The 23,229-nt window shown below is 44.1% G+C and overlaps 2 protein-coding genes across 3 annotated transcripts in view; one reads left to right on the top strand and one right to left on the bottom strand.

The window, feature by feature from the left end:
• The window catches only part of ALDH1L2 (aldehyde dehydrogenase 1 family member L2), a 30,952-nt gene extending 13,404 nt beyond the window's left edge, over window positions 1-17,548 (top strand). For both annotated transcript variants that reach the window (XM_083462153.1, XM_083462154.1), the window contains 15 exons: window positions 1,112-1,203; window positions 1,875-2,022; window positions 2,881-3,000; window positions 4,103-4,230; window positions 6,768-6,918; window positions 8,754-8,824; window positions 8,947-9,052; window positions 10,587-10,674; window positions 10,813-10,903; window positions 12,727-12,826; window positions 13,234-13,332; window positions 14,053-14,218; window positions 14,850-14,955; window positions 15,302-15,501; window positions 16,657-17,548. In XM_083462153.1, the coding sequence (XP_083318279.1) occupies window positions 1,112-1,203; window positions 1,875-2,022; window positions 2,881-3,000; window positions 4,103-4,230; window positions 6,768-6,918; window positions 8,754-8,824; window positions 8,947-9,052; window positions 10,587-10,674; window positions 10,813-10,903; window positions 12,727-12,826; window positions 13,234-13,332; window positions 14,053-14,218; window positions 14,850-14,955; window positions 15,302-15,501; window positions 16,657-16,712 (1,722 nt within the window). In that variant the 3' untranslated portion in view covers window positions 16,713-17,548. The remainder of the gene's footprint in view (window positions 1-1,111; window positions 1,204-1,874; window positions 2,023-2,880; window positions 3,001-4,102; window positions 4,231-6,767; window positions 6,919-8,753; window positions 8,825-8,946; window positions 9,053-10,586; window positions 10,675-10,812; window positions 10,904-12,726; window positions 12,827-13,233; window positions 13,333-14,052; window positions 14,219-14,849; window positions 14,956-15,301; window positions 15,502-16,656) is intronic.
• A 497-nt stretch (window positions 17,549-18,045) lies between these two features.
• Window positions 18,046-22,965, bottom strand: NOPCHAP1 (NOP protein chaperone 1). Its single transcript, XM_083462255.1, has 4 exons — window positions 22,821-22,965; window positions 21,613-21,699; window positions 20,550-20,686; window positions 18,046-19,072 (listed from the first exon to the last, which is right to left on the bottom strand). Exons 1-4 carry the CDS (start codon window positions 22,888-22,890, stop codon window positions 18,893-18,895), a joined length of 474 nt encoding a protein of 157 aa, XP_083318381.1. The 5' UTR covers window positions 22,891-22,965; the 3' UTR covers window positions 18,046-18,892.
• Window positions 22,966-23,229: the final 264 nt, after the last annotated feature.

The raw sequence follows: 23,229 nt of genomic DNA, 5'->3' as shown, positions 1-23,229 counted from the left end.
TAGAATCACAGAATTGTAGAGTCGGAGGTGGCACAAAACTCCATAAATCACTGGCTCCTTCCTCTGGATCAGCCTTGAGGGGGGACCCTGCCTCTGCCACACATTCCTCAAAGCCCTGCCAGCCCCTGACAGGTTCCATGTTCAGGCTATTCCAAGCAGAACCACAAGTGCTGTGGGAACTTCAATAACTAGAGAGGAGTGGCCATGAGGATGCATATCATTTATTCATCAAATGTACCGTATTTTTCGCTCTATAACACGCACCAGACCATAACACGCACGTAGTTTTTAGAGGAGGAAAACAAGAAAAAAAAATATTCTAAACGAAATAGTGGATATATGATTTTTGTGGTTCATGCTGTGGCCACAGACATGTGATCTGACAGTGAGTTTGGAGTAGCCCAATGCATGAATCCTGAGGATCCATGCTTTGTAACCACGGAGGAGGGAAGGAAGGGGAACCATGGATCCTCTGCTCACGACTGCAGCAGATTCCCCCCCCCCACCCGCAGGCATTCGCTCCATAACACGCACAGACATTTCCCCTTACTTTCTAGGAGGAAAAAAGTGAGTGTTATGGTGCAAAAAATACGGTATATCTAGGCCTTCCTCTCGGAAGGATCATAGGGCAGCTGACAACATGAGATCCAATGAAACTATATGCAATAGCCAATAATAATAAGCGGGTAATAATAATAATAATTTCTTACTTATACCCTGCCCATCTGGCCGGGTCTCCCCAACCACTCTGGGTGGCTTCCAACAGAATATTAGAAACACGATAAAACATCAAACATTAAAAACTTCCCTAAACAGGGCTGCCCAGAGGTTTTCTAAAAGTCAGATAGTCCTTGACATCTGATGGGAAGGCATTCCACAGGGCGTGCCCTCTGCCTGGTTCCCTGTAACCTCGCAGGGAGGGAACCGCCAGAAGGTCCTCAGAGCTGGACCTCAGGGCTTTGGCTTAACATTGCAGGCTAGTTGGGAAGTCCATAGGAGGGCCCAGTTCAAAGATGTTAGTTTCTACAATGCATGATATGTAGACCAACTTGCTTCATTGGTAGATGGATTTGTTTGTATCGTTGTCTCACACATTTTCCATATCTTGCAGTCCATTTGGAAGGGAATTTTGAGCAACGTGGCTGTAATTGAGGATACCACGGACTTCTTTAAATCTGGAGCTTCTTCTATGGATGTTGTTAGGTAAGCCAACCTCCTGTAAGGTCTCAGCTCAGAGATGCTGGAAGAAGAGCCTAACCTTCTGAAGCTAGCCTGTCGCTTCCCTCAGGTGTCAGCAGTGTTGAAGGTAAGATGCAGCTGCCAGTCTGGTCAGCTTCTGTGCATGGAATTGTGGCGGAAAGGGCACTGTTTCATTTTTCACCTCAGGCAACAAAATGTCCTGGGCTGGCTCTGGTCAGATTCCAAGCAGACAGACGTTCTGGCTTGATCTTTGCTACATTGTAGAACCACCATAACACCAGTCCCAGCTTGAAGGCCAGGAAAGGATCAAGTGATCTTGGGAGCCAATAGGGTCCCATCTAGCCTTATATTACTACTACCTCTAGCCTAACTCCTCACTTTGAGCAATTTGTCACTCAGTGTAAGCTAAGTTGCTTGAACATAGCCTGAATCCACTCTTGCACCTCTGCTGAGGTACACCTCCAGGTTGCCAGCTCTGATGTCTCCCATTTAAAACAGTGTGGCTCCAAAATGCCATTTGAAAGATGAAGACTCAAATGACTCATGATGTAGTCAGTGCAAAAGAGGAGGAGAGAGAGAAATGAAAGCAGCCACATGCGATCATCCCATTCAGTTTTTTATTGATTTCACTGTTTTGGTCAACTTTCACTTATTTGATTTCTTTGTCTCCCAAGGATGATTGAAGAGATTAAGCAAAAGTGTGGTGAACTTGAGCTACAGAATGAAGATGTCTATATGGCGCCCAAATTTGGAGAGTTCGTCCAAATGGTTGTCAGAAAGCACAGAGGAGAAGGCAAGGAGGAAGAATTAGTAATTGATTATGTTAGTAGCTTAATTTTTTTTTCCATTTTCTTTCATTACACTAGTAAATTGACAAGGTGTGTAGTAAGGGAGAAATTTTACATTGCAAGGACCCTCTGTGGAACATAGTACATCCCTGGGCATACATTGGCCCAGTTTACATGTGACACTAAGCCAAGCAAACGTAGAAATATGTAGGCTCTCAGAGAGGAAATTGCACACACTCTGCTCTTTGTTGAGTCTGGCTGCTGCTGCTGCTGCTGCTGCTGCTGCTGCTGCTGCTGCTGCGTTGAGCTGAGCCATAGTTTGACATAGTGTGCTATGCTTTTGGACTATAATTCCCATCAGTCCCAATTGGAAGGCACCAGGATAGTAATATTGATTCTAGTACAGTCGTACCTCGGAAGTCGAACAGAGTCCGTTCAGCTTCCAAAACATTCAGAAACCAAAGCATGGCTTCCAATTGGCTGCAGGAATTTCCTGCAGCCAATTGGAAGCTGCAGAAGCCACATTGGATGTTCGGATTCCAAAGAACGTTTGCAAACTGGAACAATCGCTTCCGGGTTTGCGGCATTCGGGAGGCAAAACGTTTGACTCGCAAGGCATTCAGGATCCAAGGTACAACTGTAGCTGTTAGAATCAAATCACCTGACATATAGATAACTTGTCTGAAGGTAAACTGATGATTAAATCCCACACACTAATCGATGGGATCTCAAAATTACATTTGGATCCTAATAAGGGCTACAAATGAATTGTAACCGTTCAAAATATATATTTGTTCTGCTTAATGTTTTCTGCAGGAAGTTCATTGGTCATAGTCCACACATGCTAGTTCAGAGGACAAACTGAGGCTTGTGGTTTTTGTTTTGCCGTTAGGTTTCAAAAGATGTCAACCGTATGACTGTGAAGATGCCATATCAGTGTTTTATTAATGGGCAGTTTGTGAATGCTGAAGACGGGGGAACATACGACTCTATAAATCCAACCGATGGATCTGTGAGTTAACCCTTAGTGTCCGCATAGTGTCTTTCTCTGAGTTCTTTGCATCTGGATTATGCAGAACTCTTTAAAATGTAGTAAATACTATACAAGGAATCCCTTCCGTTGTGCCAGAGCAACCCGCTCTGAGAAACTGAGTTGAAAAGGCAATAACACACTGCCACTGGTCACAATGTCTACAAGTTGTATGGCCAGCTGGGATGGAAAAGTTCTAAATTAGGAGGTGCCAAAAGTTGTTCATCTCTCAGCCACACTGATGGAGTGATTCTCCACCCCTTCTCTTCCCTGTTGTAGTGTAGTGTGTTAGAGTGCAAGGCAAACTCCCATCTCCTTGCCAGTGGGGCTTTACAGAATGATGTAATCATAGAATTGTAGAGTTGGAAGGGCCCTCAAGTGTCATCTAGTCCAGCCCCCTGCAATGCAGGAATCTCAACTAATGCATCCAAGACAGATGGCCATCCAATCTCTGCTTACAAACCCCCAAGGAAGGAGATTCCCCCACCTTCTGAGGGAGCCCGTTTCACTGTTGAACAGTTCTTACCGTCAGAAAGTTCTTCCTGATGTTTAGTTGGAATCTCCTTTCTTACATCTTAAAGCCATTGGTCTGAGTCCCGCTCTCAAGAGCAGAAGGATCACAGGGCCTGATCCCTGCAGCGCTGGATTTAGGGTGGTGCGGGCAGTTCCCCTGCACACAGCGCTGAGCCGAGGGGGCACAAGGTAGAGAAGATCCATTTGTTGGGCCAAATTTTGTCCTCGCACATGGTGCCATATTATAGATGATTACCTGTGACAGTTCTAGGCTGGCACAGTGATTGGGTCCAACGCCAGCTTGAGATGACTGTGGGGTCCAGCGGATCCTGGGATGACTCAGCCTTGCCTGCACCCCACCCTTGGAACATCCCTTTTACAGGGTTTTCCACTAGGCTCCCCCAGCAGCAATACTGCCAGGTGGAAGGAGGAGCTTTATAGCAACAGAATGATGCATGTATGTTGTTGTTGTCGCCTGGGATTGCTCTGCCTGCTGGCATCTATGCTTTGGAGGAAGGAAGCTCAGCAGCAAGGTTAATTCTGACCAAGCCTCTCTCTATATTTATGGCAGGTGATTGCCAAAGTGTCGCTGGCTACAGCTGCCGATGTTGACAAAGCAGTTGCGGCAGCGAAGAATGCCTTTGAGCATGGTGAATGGGGAAAGATGAATGCAAGAGACAGAGGGAGAATATTGTACAGGTATAGCATGTCTAAGAAACCAGTTGCAGCTCTGTATGTTCCATGTCTCATAGGTCTCCTTTATTACCTGTGTAAAATCATGCTATGCCCTATTTGAATATTTGAATAAAGCAGTAATATTATATATATATAATCCTATGTTAGAAGGTCAGATTCTGTGGGTGTTCTGCAAAGAATTCTGTACTTATATGATTCTGGAATTGGTAAAGGAGCAGAGTTCTGATTATGAGCACCTGCCCTAAAGGTAAAGGAACCCCTGACCGTTAGGTCCAGTCATGGCCAACTCTGGGGTTGCAGCGCTCATCTTGCTTTATTGGCCGAGGGAGCCAGCTTACCGCTTCTGGGTCATGTGGCCAGCATGACTAAGCCGCTTCTGGCAAGCCAGAGAAGTGCAAGGAAACACTGTTTACCTTCCCTTCAGAGTAGTACCTATTTACCGTATTTTTCGCTCTATAAGACGCACCAGACCACAAGACGCACCTAGTTTTTGGAGGAGGAAAACAAGAAAAAAAATATTCTGAATCTCAGAAGCCAGAACAGCAAGAGGGATCACTGCGCAGTGAAAGCAGCGATCCCCTCTTGCTGTTCTGGCTTCTGGAATAGCTGCGCAGCCTGCATTTGCTCCATAAGACGCACACACATTTCCCCTTACTTTTTAGGAGGGAAAAAGTGAGTCTTATAGAGCAACATATACGGTATCTACTTGCACTTTGATGTGCTTTCGAACTGCTAGGTTGGCAGGAGCAGGGACCGAGCAACGGGAGCTCACCCCGTCGCGGGGATTTGAACCACCAACTTTCTGATCGGCAAGTCCTAGGCTCTGTGGTTTAACCCACAGCGCCACCTGTGTCCTGACAGCACCTGCCCTAGGAGCACATAATTATTCATTGAATTGTTATTGCATTAAAATCGGTGTCGGGGACTGGCGGGACATGGATGAGTGTGCACTGGGGGAAGGGGGGCTGCAGTCTGACTTGGGAGAGGGGGGCAGTGATTTGTGGGGAACTGTACCAGCCAGGTGGCAAGAATCAGAGGCAGGGGAATCTTCAGAGCTGGAGGGTGGAGCACAGGATGGGTCAGAAGAAGAGGAGGAAGAGGCAGGTTGGGCAAGGGAAGTGCCAAGTGCTTCCCCACCCTCTCCTGCACCACTGTTTCCCAGAACCAGGAGGGGATTGAAGAGGGAAGAGCGAAAGCAGCTTCCACACAGATGTAGTCTCTGGATACGTGTGTGCATCCCTTTGGGAGGAAGTACATGAACTGGTGGAGTGGCTCCCTGTTGCTGCAGCTGCTCTATAGAGCACAGACCTGAGAATAGCTGCCTAGATGCTAGACTGGGGTGTGTGCGTATTCAGAGCCATAGAAATGATTGTGTCAGCTTTGACAATAGATGACTATCTGCCGTGTGCATTCCTTCGGCAATTGGCAATCCCTTGACAATTGGCTTCCTGTGCTGCATTTTTCCTGCAGATCCCTCTTTTCTTTTATTTGCATGCAGTTTGCCACCATTTTCACACCCACCCACCCACACACACCCAGCAAGTTACCAATGCAAATAAGCACATGCGCTCCTATGTGCATTGATCAAATCACCCTCAAAAGGGAATCTTGAAATGATTGTTTCATTTACATCAAGATTCCATTTTTGTGGATGTTTTAATCAGTGTGTATTTGCAGAACAGCACATTGTAAGGAAAATATATGTGAACTAAATACTGCACCAAGTTTGTTTATGTGCACTAATTTGAATGGCACCCAGAAAACAAAAAGGGAAGAAATGTAGATTTCTGACACACACATGTCTGCTTCATAGAAAGACCTGGTAATTCAGAACTTCACGACCCAGAGAAGAATCTGGAGGGGGGGGGGATTTCTGTCTTTCCTCCAAGGTGCTGAAGCTGACATACATATATTTCCCTCATTTTATCCTTACAACAACCCTGCAATGTAGGTTAAGCTGAGAAATACAGTCATACCTTGGGTTAAATGTGCTTCAGGTTGAGCGTTTTCAGGTTACACTCCACAGCGACCCAGAAGTAACGGAGCGCATTACTTCCGGGTTTCGCCGCTCGTGCATGCGCAGACACTCAAAATGACATCACATGCATGCGCGGAAGAGGCGAATCGCAAACCACGCACATGCAGATGCACAGACGTGGGTTGCATTCACTTCAGGATGCGAACGGAGCTCCGGAACGGCTCCCGTTCGCATCCAGAGGTACCACTGTAGTGCCTGACTCAAAGTCAGCCAGTGAGCTTCACGGTCCTAATCTGACACAGTTTTACCTGGCTCTTTCCTGCCCCTCTGATTTCCTATATGTGTGCATAGAGATGTAGAATGCTTTTCCATCCCATCTTCAGTGCTTTTGCAGCATAAAAGTCACAATTCTCAAATCACACACTTTGGTCATTTCACTAAAACCATTGGTTCTACTCAAAATATTAACGAATCTGCAGCATAAATTCTGCTATTTGGATATAGGGCATTACAGACACACCATTTTATGTTTTACATTGTATGTCATTATTTCATTTTAAAGACTTGCAGATTTGATGGAAGAACACCAAGAGGAATTGGCAACCATTGAAGCTATTGATTCAGGAGCTGTTTACACACTGGCTTTGAAGACTCACATCGGAATGTCAGTGCAAACATTCCGATACTTTGCTGGATGGTGTGACAAAATACAGGCAAGCTAACATTTGAGTTGGCCTTGATCCTTGGGAAAACAACAAGGGGATTCATGCTCTTGCACACTTTGGTCCTTTTCAGAGAAATAGCATGGGATTCCATCGATATATTCTTCCTATTCATTTGATGTATGGGGGGGGAATCGGGGTGGTGGTACAGGCGCTTATTAAGCCTGCTAGACCGCGAGCCTGTTTTAAGCACGCTGTACACTGCTTTTTGTTACCTGATGTCATATGTCCGGTGCAGAGATCTGTTATCGCCATTCTCAGCCCTAAGATTGGAGATAAACGTACCTCCAGTGTTAGCACTGTGGTTGTTAGTACTAAGATCAGACATACAGTAAGTCTCTGCCTGCTCTCTGGCAGTAAATTGTCCACCATCCCTGCTATAGAAGGTGGCGGCAATCCATGGCCAGGAATGGCTGCAGAGAAAAAAAAGAGGCTCCTTGCAACACAGATTATCAGCTAAGGTTCCGTAGGGCTACGGAGTCCCACCTAAACAGCATTAATGTGACTGTTCACCCTGGAATTCCCTCTTTAGGCCAGAGGGACATCACCTGATATTCCTCCAGACTGTCACTATTTTGCAGGAAGGACTGAAGTGTGTAGATTTAGGTTGGAGGATGGGTGGCGGCTAACAGATTGAGGTTGAATCCTGACAAGACAGAAGTACTGTTTTTGGGGGACAGGAGGTGGGCAGGTGTGGAGGACTCCCTGGTCCTGAATGGGGTAACCGTACCCCTGAAGGACCAGGTGCGCAGCCTGGGAGTCATTTTGGACTCACAGCTATCCATGGAGGTGCAGGTCAATTCTATGTCCAGGGCAGCTGTCTACCAGCTCCATCTGGTACACAGCCTGAGACCCTCCCTGCCTGCGGACTTTCTCACCAGAGTGGTGCATGCTCTACTTATCTCTCGTTTGGACTACTGCAATGCGCTGTATGTGGGGCTACCTTTGAAGGTGACCTGGAAACTACATCTAATCCAAAATGCGGCAGCTAGACTGGTGACTGGAAGCGGCTGCCGAGACCACATAACACCAGTCTTGAAAGGCCTACATTGGCTCCCAGTACATTTCCAAGCACAATTCAAAGTGTTGGTGCTGACCTTTAAAGCCCTAAATGGCCTCAGCCCAGTATACCTGAAGGAGCGTCTCCACCCCCATCGTTCTGCCCAGACACTGAAGTCCAGTGCTGAGGGCCTTCTGGCGGTTCCCTTGCTGCGAGAAGCCAAGTTACAGGGAACCAGACAGAGGGCCTTCTCAGTAGTGGCACCCGCCCTGTGGAATGCCCTCCCACCAGTTGTCAAAGAGAAAAACAACTACCAGACTTTTAGAAGACATCTGAAGGCAGCCCTGTTTAGGGAAGCTTTTAATGTTTGATGGACTATTGTATTTTAATATTTTGTTGGAAGCCACCCAGAGTGGCTGGGGAAACCCAGCCAGATGGGCAGGGTATAAATATATTATTATTATTGTTGTTGTTTGTTGTTGTTGTTGTTAGTTGGTACAACAGTGGACTGAAGTGTTTTGTTGCTCCAGAGCAACAAACCCACTTTAAAATAATTGGACTTTTAGCAGCTAGGAAAGTGACAGGGGAAAGCACTGAATGGTGTGGGAGAAATGAACGATTAAGAGGAAACAAACCAGAGGAAAAGCTCAATAAAGACTGCATATAATGTAACCTCCAAGTAAGCTTTGTGCAAGCAACTCAATAAACAGGCCATCTGGAGGAGCCTACTAACAGCAAACATGTTGTTCAAACAAATGTGATGACATGATGGATGCATCTTTTACCACCTAAATTTAAAAATAATAACGATTGCTTTCTCATTTAGGGGTCTACTATTCCAATTAACCATGCACGGCCAAACCATAACTTAACTTTCACCAAGAAGGAACCCTTAGGGTAAGACAAACTCTTCTTCTTTTGCTAATGGAATTAGATAAGATTAAGTGTTTTACTAATAGCAGAGTTCTTTGAAAAACCAGTATTCTTTCTGTATTTTTTCCCCTGCTTCCAATTTAAAGTGTCTGTGGAATTGTCATCCCCTGGAACTACCCACTGATGATGCTCGCGTGGAAGAGTGCGGTGTGTTTGGCTGCTGGCAACACTTTAGTTTTGAAACCAGCACAGGTAAACATCAAGCAGGTTGATAATGTCTTGATATATGGCATTCCTCCAGTCTACAGTAGGGGTAGGGAACCTCATGTCCAGGGGCAAAATGCAGGCTTCCGGGTCTCTCTGTTGAGATTCTGGGATATTCTGCAGGCCGCACCTGCTTCCCAGCCACACCCCTCTCCCCAAACCACACCCTTTATCAGCCCTCCTTTCCACCTACCTTGCACTTTTGCCTAGCTGGAGTTTACGCCAATAAGGCTTGGAGGGAGTCAAGAAAGGGATGTGCAAGTCGGGGATGTGTATCCAGAAACAAGCCTGCTGTACTAAAGCAAATTCATGCTCATTGCCCTGCCCACTTTTGCCTCTGACCCCACCCACCACCGACATGTGGCTTCAGGCTAAAGAAGGTTTCCCCCCACCTGCCCCAGACTGTTTTTACCAATGTCATTGTGGTGATCATACAGGGTCCCTGGACGTTTCACCGTCTATTGATCCCTGTGCCACCACTTTATTTCTCGCTGCCACCAGCCAGGCCCTACCTGGTACAATACTGAGTCCAGTCAGGGTTAAACTGGAACATAAACTTCTGTTTTTTTATTGCAGTTTAACAAGCGTGTGGTTTCATAAACGGTATTGGTCAATTACAATCATGGGGTGCCTATCCAGACCTATAACTTCCGCTACCTGCTCTCACTCACTAAACCCACCTCTCAGATATTTACTTGTCTTCCTAGCCCCTAACTGTTCCCGACTTAGCTTATTTCTCTACACTAACTCAACCTACCCACAAACTCTATCCCAATTCACTCCCACTCTGACCAACCACCCAACTCCCAACGAACTCCTCCCTTTGCCCCTCCCAGAGCTGGTTTTATAGTCCCTCTGACTCCACCCCCCTTGGTAACTTGTCCTGATTGGGTAACCTGTTTAACTATTTCACCTCCAGCACTCTCATATGTTAACATCACAGTCATCCACTGATTGACCTTGATAGAAAGTGCACAGATAAAGGAAGAATGTGCCATTGTTGAAGAGGGTTAACAATGGAAATCACATTTCACACTCTGAGGGGGGAACTCCTACCAGGGCCATCTCAAAACACTTTGCCGCCTGAGTCAAGGCAGTGCTCTCTCCTTTTCCCTGCACAAAAGCTGACTTGACAGGCAGCTGAATCTTATTTCAAGATGGCTGGTGATGATGGGGCAATGTATTCCACAGCACAGTCACACACAATTCTGTCCTCCAACATCAAAAATACAAAGGCAGATGTTATAACTCAACTAGATAAAAACAAGAACAATAAAGAGAGAAAGGGGCGAGGGAATAATACAATTCCTTTAAAAAACAACAACCCTAAACCATGCTACAGGATTTTGTAAACATTGCAATTTTCCTTATAACATACGACACATAGATCATCTGTGTTGGTTTTATGTTATCACAAAATTATAATTGGCTTAAACTGTCTTCTGTTAGAACCTTCTTTGCCTGTATGTCTGCATACCAAGGCAGGCAGTCTGGTAAAATCATGGTGTGTGTTTTTACGTAGGTCACTCCACTGACTGCCTTAAAGTTCGCAGAGCTCTCTGTGAAAGCAGGAATTCCCAAAGGCGTTATCAATATTATACCTGGTTCAGGTAAAGCAGTGATGCAATGGTTTCTCTTTTCTGTTCAAAGAGGATGGAGGGAATGGGGTGCAGCACAACTAAATCACTGAAATAAACAAAGTCCGCAATGACACTAAAGCTCAGCATTTAATTATACTTATGTCACAGGTTTAACAGGGCAACGCTTGTCCGATCACCCAGACATTCGTAAACTTGGGTTCACTGGCTCAACACCAACTGGGAAACAAATCATGAAGAGGTAAGGTATTCATTGCCCACCCCCACCCCACCCCCATTTTTGCATGCTTTAGAGCATGGCCTTCACATGGAGATGTTTTCGTACAGCCATGAGCTGCGTGGCTTTTGCCATGTGTCTCCCTACAATGACAATGTAAAGTATAGGGGTACCTTGGTTCTCAAACATAATCCATTCTGGAAGACCTTTCGAGTTCCAAAATATTAGAAAACCGAGGCGCAAAGGGCTGTCTGCAAATTCAAATGAGAAAATTGAAAAACATGCAGCAGAAGCCATTCAACTTCCAAGGCATGTTTGAAAATGGAAGCATTTACTTCCGGGCTTTCGGTGTTTGGGTTCTGAAATGTTCATCAACAGAGACATTCAAGAACCAAGGTGCCACTGTAGGGGTGGAAGAACCTGTAGTTCTCAAGATCCCGCTAGACTACAACCTCCATCACCTCTGACCATTGACCACATTGGCAATAGGCTGATAGGAATTGGAGTTCAACAACACCTGGCATGCCACAGTTTCCCTGCCTCTGGTGTAAAGAGGAATCTGTATGTAGAGATTGATTTGGATGCTACTTTTCCTTTCATGACTAGAAAAGAGGTCCTCCACCTTCCTTTCCCCCCGCAAAAATCTGCTGCTCCAAGTCGGGTGACCTTTGGAAATAGCATGGGCTATGGTGCTGGGCAAGGGCTGCAGGCAAAGCAAGGAGTTGGTGGCGATATTGTTCTCTCCATTATGTGAATGGAGAAGGAACTTCGGACCTGAGCCATAGTAAATGTTCAATCTGTAAATAGAACTTGGTTTATTTTGGTACCAGTCATGGCTTCCCGCCAAGGATTCTGGGAGCTGTGGTCTGTTAAGGGTGGTGATGTTGTTAGCAGGGCTGTGCGAGTGATGCACATGCACTGGGCACTGTCTCAAAGCACTGTTTTGGGGAAGGAGGCATGAGGCCCTGACACTGTCCTAGAGTCCTCCCTCCTCAAAGCCAGATTTGGGGAGGAGGTGAGAGGGCTCTAGCACCCTGCCAGAGCACTTGTAAAGGTAAAGGACCCCTGGACAGTTAAGTCCAGTCAAAGGCGACTATGGGGTTGCGGCGCTCATCTCACTTTCAGGCCGAGAGAGCTGGCGTTTGTCCACAAACAGCTTTCTGGGTCATGTGGCCAGCATGACTAAACCGCTTCTGGTGCAACGGAACACTGTGACGGAAACCAGAGCACACGGAAACACCGTTTACCTCCCCGCTGCAGCAGTACCTATTTATCTACTTGCACTGGTGTGCTTTCGAACTGCTAGGCTGGCAGGAGCTGGGACAGAACAATGGGAGCTCACTCAGTCGCAGGGATTCAAACTGCCAACCTTCCAACTGGAAACCCAAGAGGCTCAGTGGTTTAGACCACAGCGACCCGCGTCCCTTGTACCTCCTTCCCAAAGCCAGGCATCTCCTTACTTGCCTTTGGAAAGGGGGGGGGGGCATGCCAAATTCTGGCCTCAAACAGGGATCTATAGTACCCAAGTCCACCACTGTTGTTAATATAATAATAATAAACTTTTATGTATATTCTGCCCTCCCCGGCCAAAGTCAGGCTCAGGGCAGCTAACATCAGATATATAACATTAGTATAAAATCAAACAATAATTAAATTACCTCCTAAAAACAGGTCAAAATCAAATTAAAGTCTAATTAGATGGCTTTCCGCAGGGTTAGGGTTGGGTTAAGAGGCCCCTATTCCCTTCACAGAATATGCTTACTTATGTAAGTTTATATAACTTCCCTTCACTGACTATCAGGAGGAATGAGACTGAATTCTGAATGTTTTCATTATCATTTTTACAGCTGCGCTGTCAGCAATCTGAAAAAGGTTTCTTTGGAACTGGGAGGAAAATCCCCACTGATCATATTCAACGACTGTGAACTTGACAAAGCTGTGAGAATGGTAAGCCGGCTTCGAAAAGGCTCTGGTGAACTTGCTCCATAGTGTATTGTACATTGTGCTCTAGAGAACTGTGGTTGTGACACTGCTCTGAAATTATAATTATTTATTAAATTTGCTTACCGCCCTATACCCGTAGATCTCGGGGTGGTTCACAACGTAAAATCACAATATAAAGAACACAAAATCCATCATAAAATAAAAACATAGACAACCCAACCCCTTCCCCTTTACCTGGTAAGATAAAGAACATTTTAAATTAATAGTTAGAAGAAAATAAAAATGCTCATATTCACTGTATGTTCTATATATCCACAGGCTTCCATATAGAAAATGAGAATGGAAGGAAAAAATAGCTTAAGATAACAAAAGAAGCATGTTCAAGGCGTGTTCTTTTCCTTCCAACGCAGGGCATGGGAGCCGTTTTCTTCAACAAAGGAGAGAACTGCATTGCAGCCGGCAGACTTTTTGTGGAAGAATCAGTCCACGACGAATTTGTTAGGAGAGTGGTAAGAAATTTAAAATGTGAAATTAAACATGATTTTTGCCTTAGGAGCCTTTCCACTACACACCAGACGTAGCCAACATGGGGCCTTCCAGAGGTTGTTGGACTCCCAGACTACCTGGCCCAGTGATCAGGGATGATGGGAGTTGTAGTCCACAACATCTGAAGGTCACCTGGACAGGGAAGGCTGAAACGGGGCTAAGCCCGGTGTGGCTAACCAATGGCCTTCTAAATGTTGTTGGACTTCAACTCCCAGGCAGCACAGCCAATAGTCAGGTATTCTGGGAACTGTAGTCCAGCAACATCTGGAGGACCACTGGTTAAAAACCCAATAGTTTCACAGTGTTTTGCTTTGTTTGAAACCCCAGGAAGTTTTGCCAAGCGACTCGTCTGTCTGCCTGGTGCCAGTGCAAGGGGAAAACTGGTATGTCAAATTCTATGGGCACGAGTGTATTAGTATAAGTTGTTGGCCCCAGCATGGCACAAATCATATGCAGTATTTAAGTTTACCGGGGCAGGGGGCATAACACACAGCTCTCCCATCTAAAGGGCTACTTATTGATTGGCACGAGAGCCAAGGACAAAGGACAATTTCCCTTTCTTCTCCAGATAACTTTAACACCTCATTACAAACTACTTCTTCGGCTAGGATGCCAACATTATTGCCCAAAAGGGTTTTAGTAGTTGCCAGATACTTTTTCCTCTCCTTTGGTGGAATCCGTAGGTGGAAGAAGCCAAAAAGATGAAAATTGGTGACCCACTTGACAGATCTACAGACCATGGTCCACAAAACCATAAAGGACATTTGGATAAGCTTCTGAAATATTGTGAAACTGGCGTGAAAGAAGGGGCTACTCTGGTATATGGAGGAAGACAAGTAGGTAGACCAGGTAAACTATGATCTAAGTAGAATCCATAAATCAGATTAATTGATGAACAAAAGCAGTGGGGGGTGGGTTTGTGTGTGTGTGATATTCTCCTACGGGCCACAAATTCCTCACCACAGTTCTTACCTAATGAGGCGACATGGGCTACAAATTTGTAAAACCGATCTGTTCATGCCTGTTGTTGGATTCTTGGCTTTCATTTGGGGCATTTGTCTCAGGTAGAGCCTTATGGATCAGACCAAAGGCCCATCTTGTCCACCATCTTGTTTTCACCATGGCCAACCATATACCACTGGGAAGCCATGAGTGCAACAACACTCTCCCCTCATATGAATTTTAGTAGATTAAACTGGGTACACCCTTTTTAAATTCCTCAGAAGATTTCTAAGTCAGTTTATCTGATTAACCAATCAAATGCTGCAGCCCTGGATAAGATATTAAAGAATTAACACTTTTAATGCCACCATATGGAGTGCGCCACAGAAGACGCATACAGCATAGCCTCAATGGTATATCAAGACAGAAAGTGCCTGTAAAATGAAATAAAGGCATTAAAAAATAATAATTCTCAAGGCAGAAAATGCCTCGAATCATTTCAGTTTTGCACATGCCACACCATCTTCTCTTTGATCAGGCTTCTTCATGGAACCTACAATATTCACGGATGTTGAAGACCATATGTTCATCGCACAAGAAGAGTCTTTTGGTCCTATAATGGTCATTTCCAAGTTCCAAGATGGGTAGGTCCTGCTATAGATTGCTGATGTTCTTCTTTATTCTCCATGCAACAGTTAATCATGTGAGTGCAGTGCCCAAGCAGGGCTTATAAAGCCAGGCATCTGTGATTGGAAAATGTCGCTGTTTTTACCTTCATTCCTACTTTTATGGGATGCCTCCATATCGATAACTTCTTTTAGCAGAGGATGCTTTCTAGTCAAGCTTTTAAAACACATAATAAAGAAGAAGCAGAATGAAATAGCGCGTGGAGAAATCTGTTGCTGAAAACAGCTTAAACTGACTTGGATTAATGTCTCTGCTACATTCCATGTTGCTGCACTGATGGCAGGTTATTCTCTCATATTGCAGGGATGTTGATGGGGTGTTGGAACGAGCCAACCGGACCGAATATGGCTTGGCTTCAGGGGTCTTCACCAAAGACATAAGCAAAGCTCTCTACGTCAGCGATAGGCTGGAAGCTGGAACAGTTTTCATCAACACCTATAACAAAACTGATGTGGCCGCCCCATTTGGAGGATTCAAGCAGTCTGGCTTTGGAAAAGATTTAGGTAAGTTGCATTTTACTTAAGATCCACACAGAAATCTAAAGCTCAGTGCAGTGGTGGGCAAGCTGTGCACCTGCGGACAGCTAGACTACAACTCCCATAATCCCTGCTGGCTACGGCTGATGGGACTTGGAAGTCCAACATCAGCAGGTCACCATGTCCCTACCTTGGGTCAGAGGTTTGAAACCTGTTTACCTTTTAAAGTTTCTTAGTTATTTAATACTATGATCTCATTATGTTACGGCTAGCTGCTTTTCAGCAACAGATCACACCCACATCATGCATTTAAAGCACCTTTAAATAATACAGTGGTACCTCTGGTTACATACGCTTCAGGTTACAGACTCCGCTAACCCAGAAATAGTACCTCGGGTTAAGAACTTTGCTGCAGGATGAGAACAGAAATCGTGCAGCGGCGGCGCAGCGGCAAGCCCCATTAGCTAAAGTGGTGCTTCAGGATAATAACAGTTTCAGGTTAAGAACGGACCTCCGGAACGAATTAAGTACATAACCAGAGGTACCACTGTAATACTGTAGTGGTGCCCAACTTTTAGTGGGATGGATTGGACCTGGTCCTTATCAATGTTGCTAGATGCTTATTTTATGCATTTTACATTATTTTAACTTCCTCTGGTTTTATATTGTTTTAAACCATAAAACTTCTTTTTTAGGGTCAAGTAGCTTTGAGGCTTTTTACTGTTTCAATTACCTATTTTATCCATCTGTCACTTTAAAGTACATGGTTTCCCCCAAAGAATCCTGGGAATTGTAGTTTGTCCTGGCAATTATAGCTCCATGAGGGATAAACTGCAGTTCCTAGGATTTTTTGGAGGAAACCATGCACTTTGAACATACTGTGTGTATGTGACCAGAAAGGCACATCTATGTATCTTTAAAAAAGGTTCGGCATAGGTTTTATTGCCGAATTATTTCTGGCAAACCCAGCACTTGAGACAGAAGGCACACATTTACCTCACATTTAAATTACTAATAGTGTTCGGAATCGTAGCTCTGTGAAGGGTAAACTATAGTTCACTGGATTCTTCGTGGAAAGCCATGAGTTTTAAATGTGTGTTAAATGTGCTGGAAATTTATGGAGTGGATGGTTCAGAAAATATATGCAGTCTACAATTGTTTCCATGCTCTTGTTCTCTTCAGGTGAGGAAGCGCTTCATGAGTATCTCAGAACGAAAGCTGTAACCGTGGAATATTAAGCATGGCGACTGGGGTGGCAGAGTGTTCTTAAAACCAAGCACAAGACAGGACTCCAAAATTACAACAGCAAAACCGCGAACTTCCACTGGCACTTAAAAACGCAGAGCCAGAACCAAACCCTTTTATGATGTGGAGAGTTCCGCATGCATTCAGTAGGGAATCACTTCTGAGTCATAGACTTCACTGTGAAATTATCGGCTTCTGCAGCTTTTTTGTACCGTGGTCTCTGCTACCCTGAATGTCATCACCTATAAAAGCAACTGAACCATCCAGTGGTGACATATCAAAACCTCAGATCCCTGGACTTTACAATGGAGATCTTGCCCAAGTAGGAAACTACCTTATACTGAGCCACAGCATTAGTTCATCTAGCTCAGTATTGTCTGTCTGGACTGGCAGCAGCTCTGAGAGTTTTGGACAGGTGTTCCCAGTTTGACCTGGAGATGCTGAGGGTCAAACCTGGGACGTTATGCATACAAATCAAACGCTCTACCACTGAGCTATGGCCTTCTTCAGCGCTGTATGTCCCTTGTTTCTCCAAATTAGTCACATAGTACTTAGTTTCTACAGAATGCATCACACCAGCATTATGCCTCTTTTCTTCCTGCAATGCAAGTTTTTAAGCAGCACAGAGAACCAATTTGCCATAAACATTGTACATAAATCCAAGTGCACTTACTGTGTTTTTCGTATGATATGCAGAACTTAACGTCTGTGTTCTACTATGCATATGAAAGCTATAGCAACTATTTTATAATGTGTTTACATTTCCTCCAACGAGAAATCTACATAGTTGTGAATTCCAATTATGCTATTAAATCATATTTGTGCTGAATGTGTTATGCAGAGTGTTACAATCCTGAAATACATCTGTAAAAGCATATAAACAAACACTTATCTTTGGCTACCACTTTTCATATCCAAAGGAGCAGCAGAATTGTAATGGTTGCACCCTGAAGCCTTTTAGAGCAGGGGTTTGGAACATGATCTTCCAGCTGCACAGTCGAGTTTTATTTTGGTGAACATTTACTGTCTGCAGAATATTCAGCCTAAATGACTTCACTTGCAAGATATACATAATTTGTATCCATATCTGCTGCCAAAGAAGTGGCAGCTCAAATACTATGCATGAATATTCAAAAGCAAATCATTCCACTCTCAAATAAGTGCAAAAGATTGCATCCTAGGAGAAAGATCTGTGTCCAGGAAGCCATCAGCTAACAGGGTTGCACAGCTGTTCATCCATTAAAATTGTAATGTAATGTCTGATTTTCAAGATCAAAACAGTACAAACTTGTGAGCTGGTGTATTGATAACTAAACAAATGCAGAATACCTTGAAAATAGTAGTTATTTATTTAACAAACCCACATCTTCTTTATGAAAACATGGGAAATATCCCAATTTCAAATGTGTAACAGGACTGCTGCCCAAACACTCAACCATCCTGCAGAATTTTGAGGAAACAACTTCCGGTATAAGGCTAGATAGTTTGTACTTAATCTGAGCATTTACACATATATGTTTGGGATCAGAAAAACAGGCTACAGGACTTTCAGCAACATCCCCTCTATGTACAAGAAATGTTTTGACCGGCCCTGCTGCTGCTACCTATCCACAGCTGGAACCTCCCCTTAAGAGGCCAATGCAACTATCTCTCCCCCTTATAGCAGACCTAAGATCAACTCTTAGGTTACAGCTGCCAGGCTGAAGCTGTTGCAAAGTAACATGCAAGGGTCACTCACCACAGGTCACCCCAATTTGAAAGGTATTCAGGGTAGTAGCTAAACAATTCTCTCCAATAACTAGAAGAATCTACATGCTTCCAGACATGACAGAAGCATTGCCAGTTTCCATGTAGCCACCATAACCTAATAATTGCTTCCATCAATAAATAGGAATACAATTTAAAGCACCAATTGGCCTTACGGGTATTTTCTGTCTGCCTGATTCAGTGCTTCCTCCCCCCACCCTGCCCGCCCCCATATTAAGCTCCTGACGATCCTTATTAATCTTTTTCATCTTGGGGCTTGGACTGAAATGATCTTCCATGCCTCTTAGGAATGAGAGATGCAGTCTGCAGGTAGCACACCTGGAAGCAAACTAGCTTTTCAAGAGAATTTTTTTCAAGTTATGATACATGGCTTGTAACATGAATTGAAATCTGAGACGGCAAACATCTACTCAGTACTTCTAGGGTCCAAAATTTCTATTCTGCCTTCTCCTTTCGGTTTAGGAAACTTAATGTTGTCGACGGTCACTTCTTCACAAACAGAACTGTCCTCGCTTTCGGAGTCATCTTCCGAGCCTGAATCTTCTTCCTCTGTATCAGAGCTGTTCAGTTCAACCAAAGCCACATTCTGCAATAAAAAGAAATACATATTATTTTTAAAAAATCACTGCTGAAGCTGTAAAGGAAGGCCAATTCAAACTCTAAATGAAGACGTACAGAACTGGGCAAATCATGGCTTCAACAGCCAACACCACAGCCTTAGAACAAACATCTCAATAGCCATATTGATAAAATGATTTTTATAAAATTCACTGTCATAATATGTAGGGGATGACCGGCCGAATGGCTTTTAAAAAAAGACTGGACAAATTAAATTGAGAATGGGTCTATCAGTGTGTAGGTTAATTGGGGAGAACATCATACTGCCTTTGTGGAACAGGCTTGTACACTGCTTTTTTAATTTCTGTGTTATGCTTTATTCATTCTGCTGATTAGTTTTAAGCCATTGAAGTCATTTATACTGCTTGATTTGAAGTTTATGGACTGATTTTTTAAATGATGTGTTTCCATATTGACACTAGCAATAATTTCCACCTTGTAAATAAGCACACAAAAGCCAACAGGCTGAAAAAAATACCACCCTGCTAAGAGGCCAGTAGCCTTTGTTTCCATACTGTCTGCAGAGAAAAGGAAAAAACCCCACCCTCCCACCCACTTCCTCTGCAGCCAGGATAGAAATGCAGAAAACTAGGTTCTGTTTCTGAATACCAGTTCATTGTTATTTGTGGTGCACAAGAACCAGTTATGCACAAGAACCAGTGTGATGCAGTGGTTAGAAACTTGGAATAGGATCTGGGAGACCAGGGCTCAAATCGCCACTCAGTCATGTAGCTCAGTGGGTCAGCCTGGGCCAGCCACCGTCTCTCAGCCTAACCTACATTACAGGAGTGATGTGAAGATAAAGAGCAGCATGTCTTGATCTTCACTGAGGAAAGGTGGGTTAGAAATGCAATAATAAATAAGTAATACATTAGGCTGTACTATGGCTATTGTCATTGTTCCTATTAGCGTTTTTTTCTTTTTTGAATGGTTATATTTATTGCTGTTCATCTGATATGCTGCAAGTAATTTAGGGTACAATCTTGGCAGGAAATAACAAATAATCTGATGATTTATACAAATCATACAAATAAACTGATGGTGATAATTTGGATGACCACTTTGGTGTGGTGTTCTCCAGAATATTCTTAATTTCCTATGATTTTTTAAACCACACCCTAGGAATCTGTTTCAGCTATAAACCAGAAAGCTAAAGGCATGAGGCACTGTTTAGACCAGGCATAGGCAACCTCAGCTCTCCAGATGTTTTGAGACTACAACTCCCATCATCCCTCACCACTGGTCCCGTTAGCTAGGGGTGATGGGAGTTGTAGTCAAAAAACATCTGGAGGGCTGAGGTTGCCTATGCTTGGTTTAGACCATAAATTATCAGGCCTTAACCATATAATAATAGAGCCAGGAGAACATTCATCCTTTTGCACACTGTAAATATGAGTAAGATGCTAGAAACCAAGGCATTAATTTTAGAGAGAGAAATTATTCACCATTTCAATGACATTTTCAACTGAAGCATCCACATGTTCAATATCAAACTCTTGAACAGGGGTGTTTTCCATTTCTCTTCTTAGCTCGTCATTTGCGTTGGCCATCTGTGGTAGAAAGTTCTGCACCCTGTCTAAAACTAGTACATGAAAACAGGCAAGATGTTAATGCACTTCTACGAAAGACTTTGATAAAATACATTGGATGGCTTTACTCCTAGTAATGTCCAGTATCTTAACCCTTACTGCATACTGCAACCCTCCTGTCTGCAAATAGTCTTAAAACTGTTAGGCTTGTCACAGACAACGCTTTATAAGTTGCACAACACAAGAGAGGCAATAAGGCATGTACTGGGTGCTGCTACTCCACTGTCACTAGCAGTATTGCACTTTCCCATCTGCCACAGAAATAATACAGCATAAGAACAGCACCCTATGCAGTGCTTTTTTTCTTAAAAAATGTTTAGGGGTACTCTCATTTTCCTACTCATATTATACTGCCCCTCAATAAGGCCAAACTTAGATTCACAAAATGTTTAAGAGTACCCCTGCGTCCCCCCAGAAAAAAGCATTAACCCTATGTATGGCAGAGCACCACTTTAGCTAATGGGGCCTACCGCTGCCGCCACGCGATTTCTGTTCTTATCCTGAAGCAAAGTTCTTAACCCGAGGTACTATTTCTGGGTTAGCGGAGTCTGTAACCTGAAGCGTATGTAACCTGAAGCATAGGTAACCCGAGGTACCACTGTATTATCAGTTTAGTACTTGAATTTATAACTAGATGCTACAGGCCACACAAAGATGCTTTACAGAATCCATGAACACAACAGACACACTGTATTTTGGAATGTTACAGTATTCCCTCACTACACCTTTTCAATGCCTCCCTCTTCTCCTTCTGTCATATTGCACTGCATGGACTTTCAGGTCTAAGGGGAGGAACAGAAAATTCTCAAGCTGTTTATGCTTGAACACTAATTCTAGGTCAGGAATATTTCTACACAATTCTTTAAGTTTGTATCTTACTGAAGTTCACACAATATATTTAAAGATGATGAGCACTTACGGTTGCTCCTTGGAAGCCTGACTGTCTGTAAGCTCATGGCTTTCTTCTTAGCATGCTTTGAATTTAGCAATAGTGTCTCATGAATACCTACAAGCCAGAATTCCAACATCAGTTCAGCAGTCACACACCAACCTTTTCTATTCACATAGAATATTCACACTATTCAAATATAACAGTACAGTAGAGGAAACTGCATTCCAAAACAATTGGTCCATAACAAATGTGATTTTTTTCCATTCACCTACCCTATCCAATCTTATCTCATTTTTTAAAATATGCAAGCCCTCTTCATATGCCTTTGCACGCTCCCAGAACCCCAATCTCAGGTTACCCGAATCAAGCCCCATTTAAACTAAATCAAGAAATGCATTGCTAGAATTTTGATTTTAATACACCCTTTTCTATTTCACTCATTACAGATTAGCCAATACAATACACTCTACTCATGATGATACACATGACAGGAAGCTGCAATGTGAAAAGCAACCCATATATATATATATATATATATATATATATATATATATATATATAAATGCAAGCTTGTAATTCATGATGTGCATGAAGGGCAGTGCTTGTGCAGTGTATTTGTGTATGAGAGAGAGACCACAGCTTCCTGTATAGATCTGTACAGGCTACAAGCACTGATAGTTATCTTTGTTGATCCGGAAGAATGGAGGGGGGGGGGAGGCAACTCCCCAAACAACTAGCTTAACAATATACTGTTGATCCGTAGCAGCAGGAATGGAAGAAAGCCTCCTCAAAACGACTAGCATTTGGGGACCAATACAACGAAAAGTGAGCAAATTCTCAGTCAAACTGGATGTAAAACCAAACAACAACAAAAAGCAAAAGGGAAGGGAAAGGCCCCAATTCTACTATTACAAAATACAGATTTTGGGTCTCAGCAATATGCTATTACATGTGCCGAGCCTGAAAGCTTGCTCACTTCTTTTAGTCGCCCCTACTAAAGGTATTATATACTACGGTTATTTTTGTGGGTCGCTTTGTTTGCAACGACACCTCACCTTATCCCTAAAATGCGTTCAGGTCGCAGACTTGCAAAACATGGGTCCAAGGAAAGAACACCTAACCGCTGCAGGGAAGCGGGAAAGGCTCGGGTATTCCCGCTTCCCCCCGTTCCTGCAGCGCAGAAAGTTGTCCCCCTGTATCGGCAGCGCCTGCTCCGGCAACTCCTTGCCAATTACCTCCTCCGCTCCCCGCGGAAAGCAGCTCCCGGGATACAGCCGGAGCCGCGCCATCTCCGCTCAGCGCCATGCACCTCTCTGCAAACCGCTGCTTCCGCGCGCTGCAACCTCCGTGGGGGAAACCGGAACACGCGCACAAGGCCGGAAGCGGCGAAGCCCAGAGCGGCCTCGCGAGCGCAACGGCGCCACCTACAGCGCGGAGGGCGGCTAGGAAAAGCTTTTCTCCCTCGTTTGACGAAGAGGAATGTTGGAAGATCCAGGAAAGAGAAAAGCAAGCGCTTATTCACTCAGCGCAGAGTCAAACTCACAGGATGGTCACATCACTTTGGATGGCTTTAAGGATTAGGCAAATTAATGGAGGATAAGGCTATCGATGGCTGCTAGCCATGATGACTTTGCTCTGCATCCA

Source organism: Podarcis liolepis (genome assembly GCF_965112155.1).
Source record: "Podarcis liolepis genome assembly, chromosome: 10".
Lineage (NCBI taxonomy): Eukaryota > Metazoa > Chordata > Lepidosauria > Squamata > Lacertidae > Podarcis > Podarcis liolepis.
The sequence above is the reverse complement of the archived record's forward strand: the minus strand, read 5'-3'. Positions and strand labels throughout refer to the sequence as shown.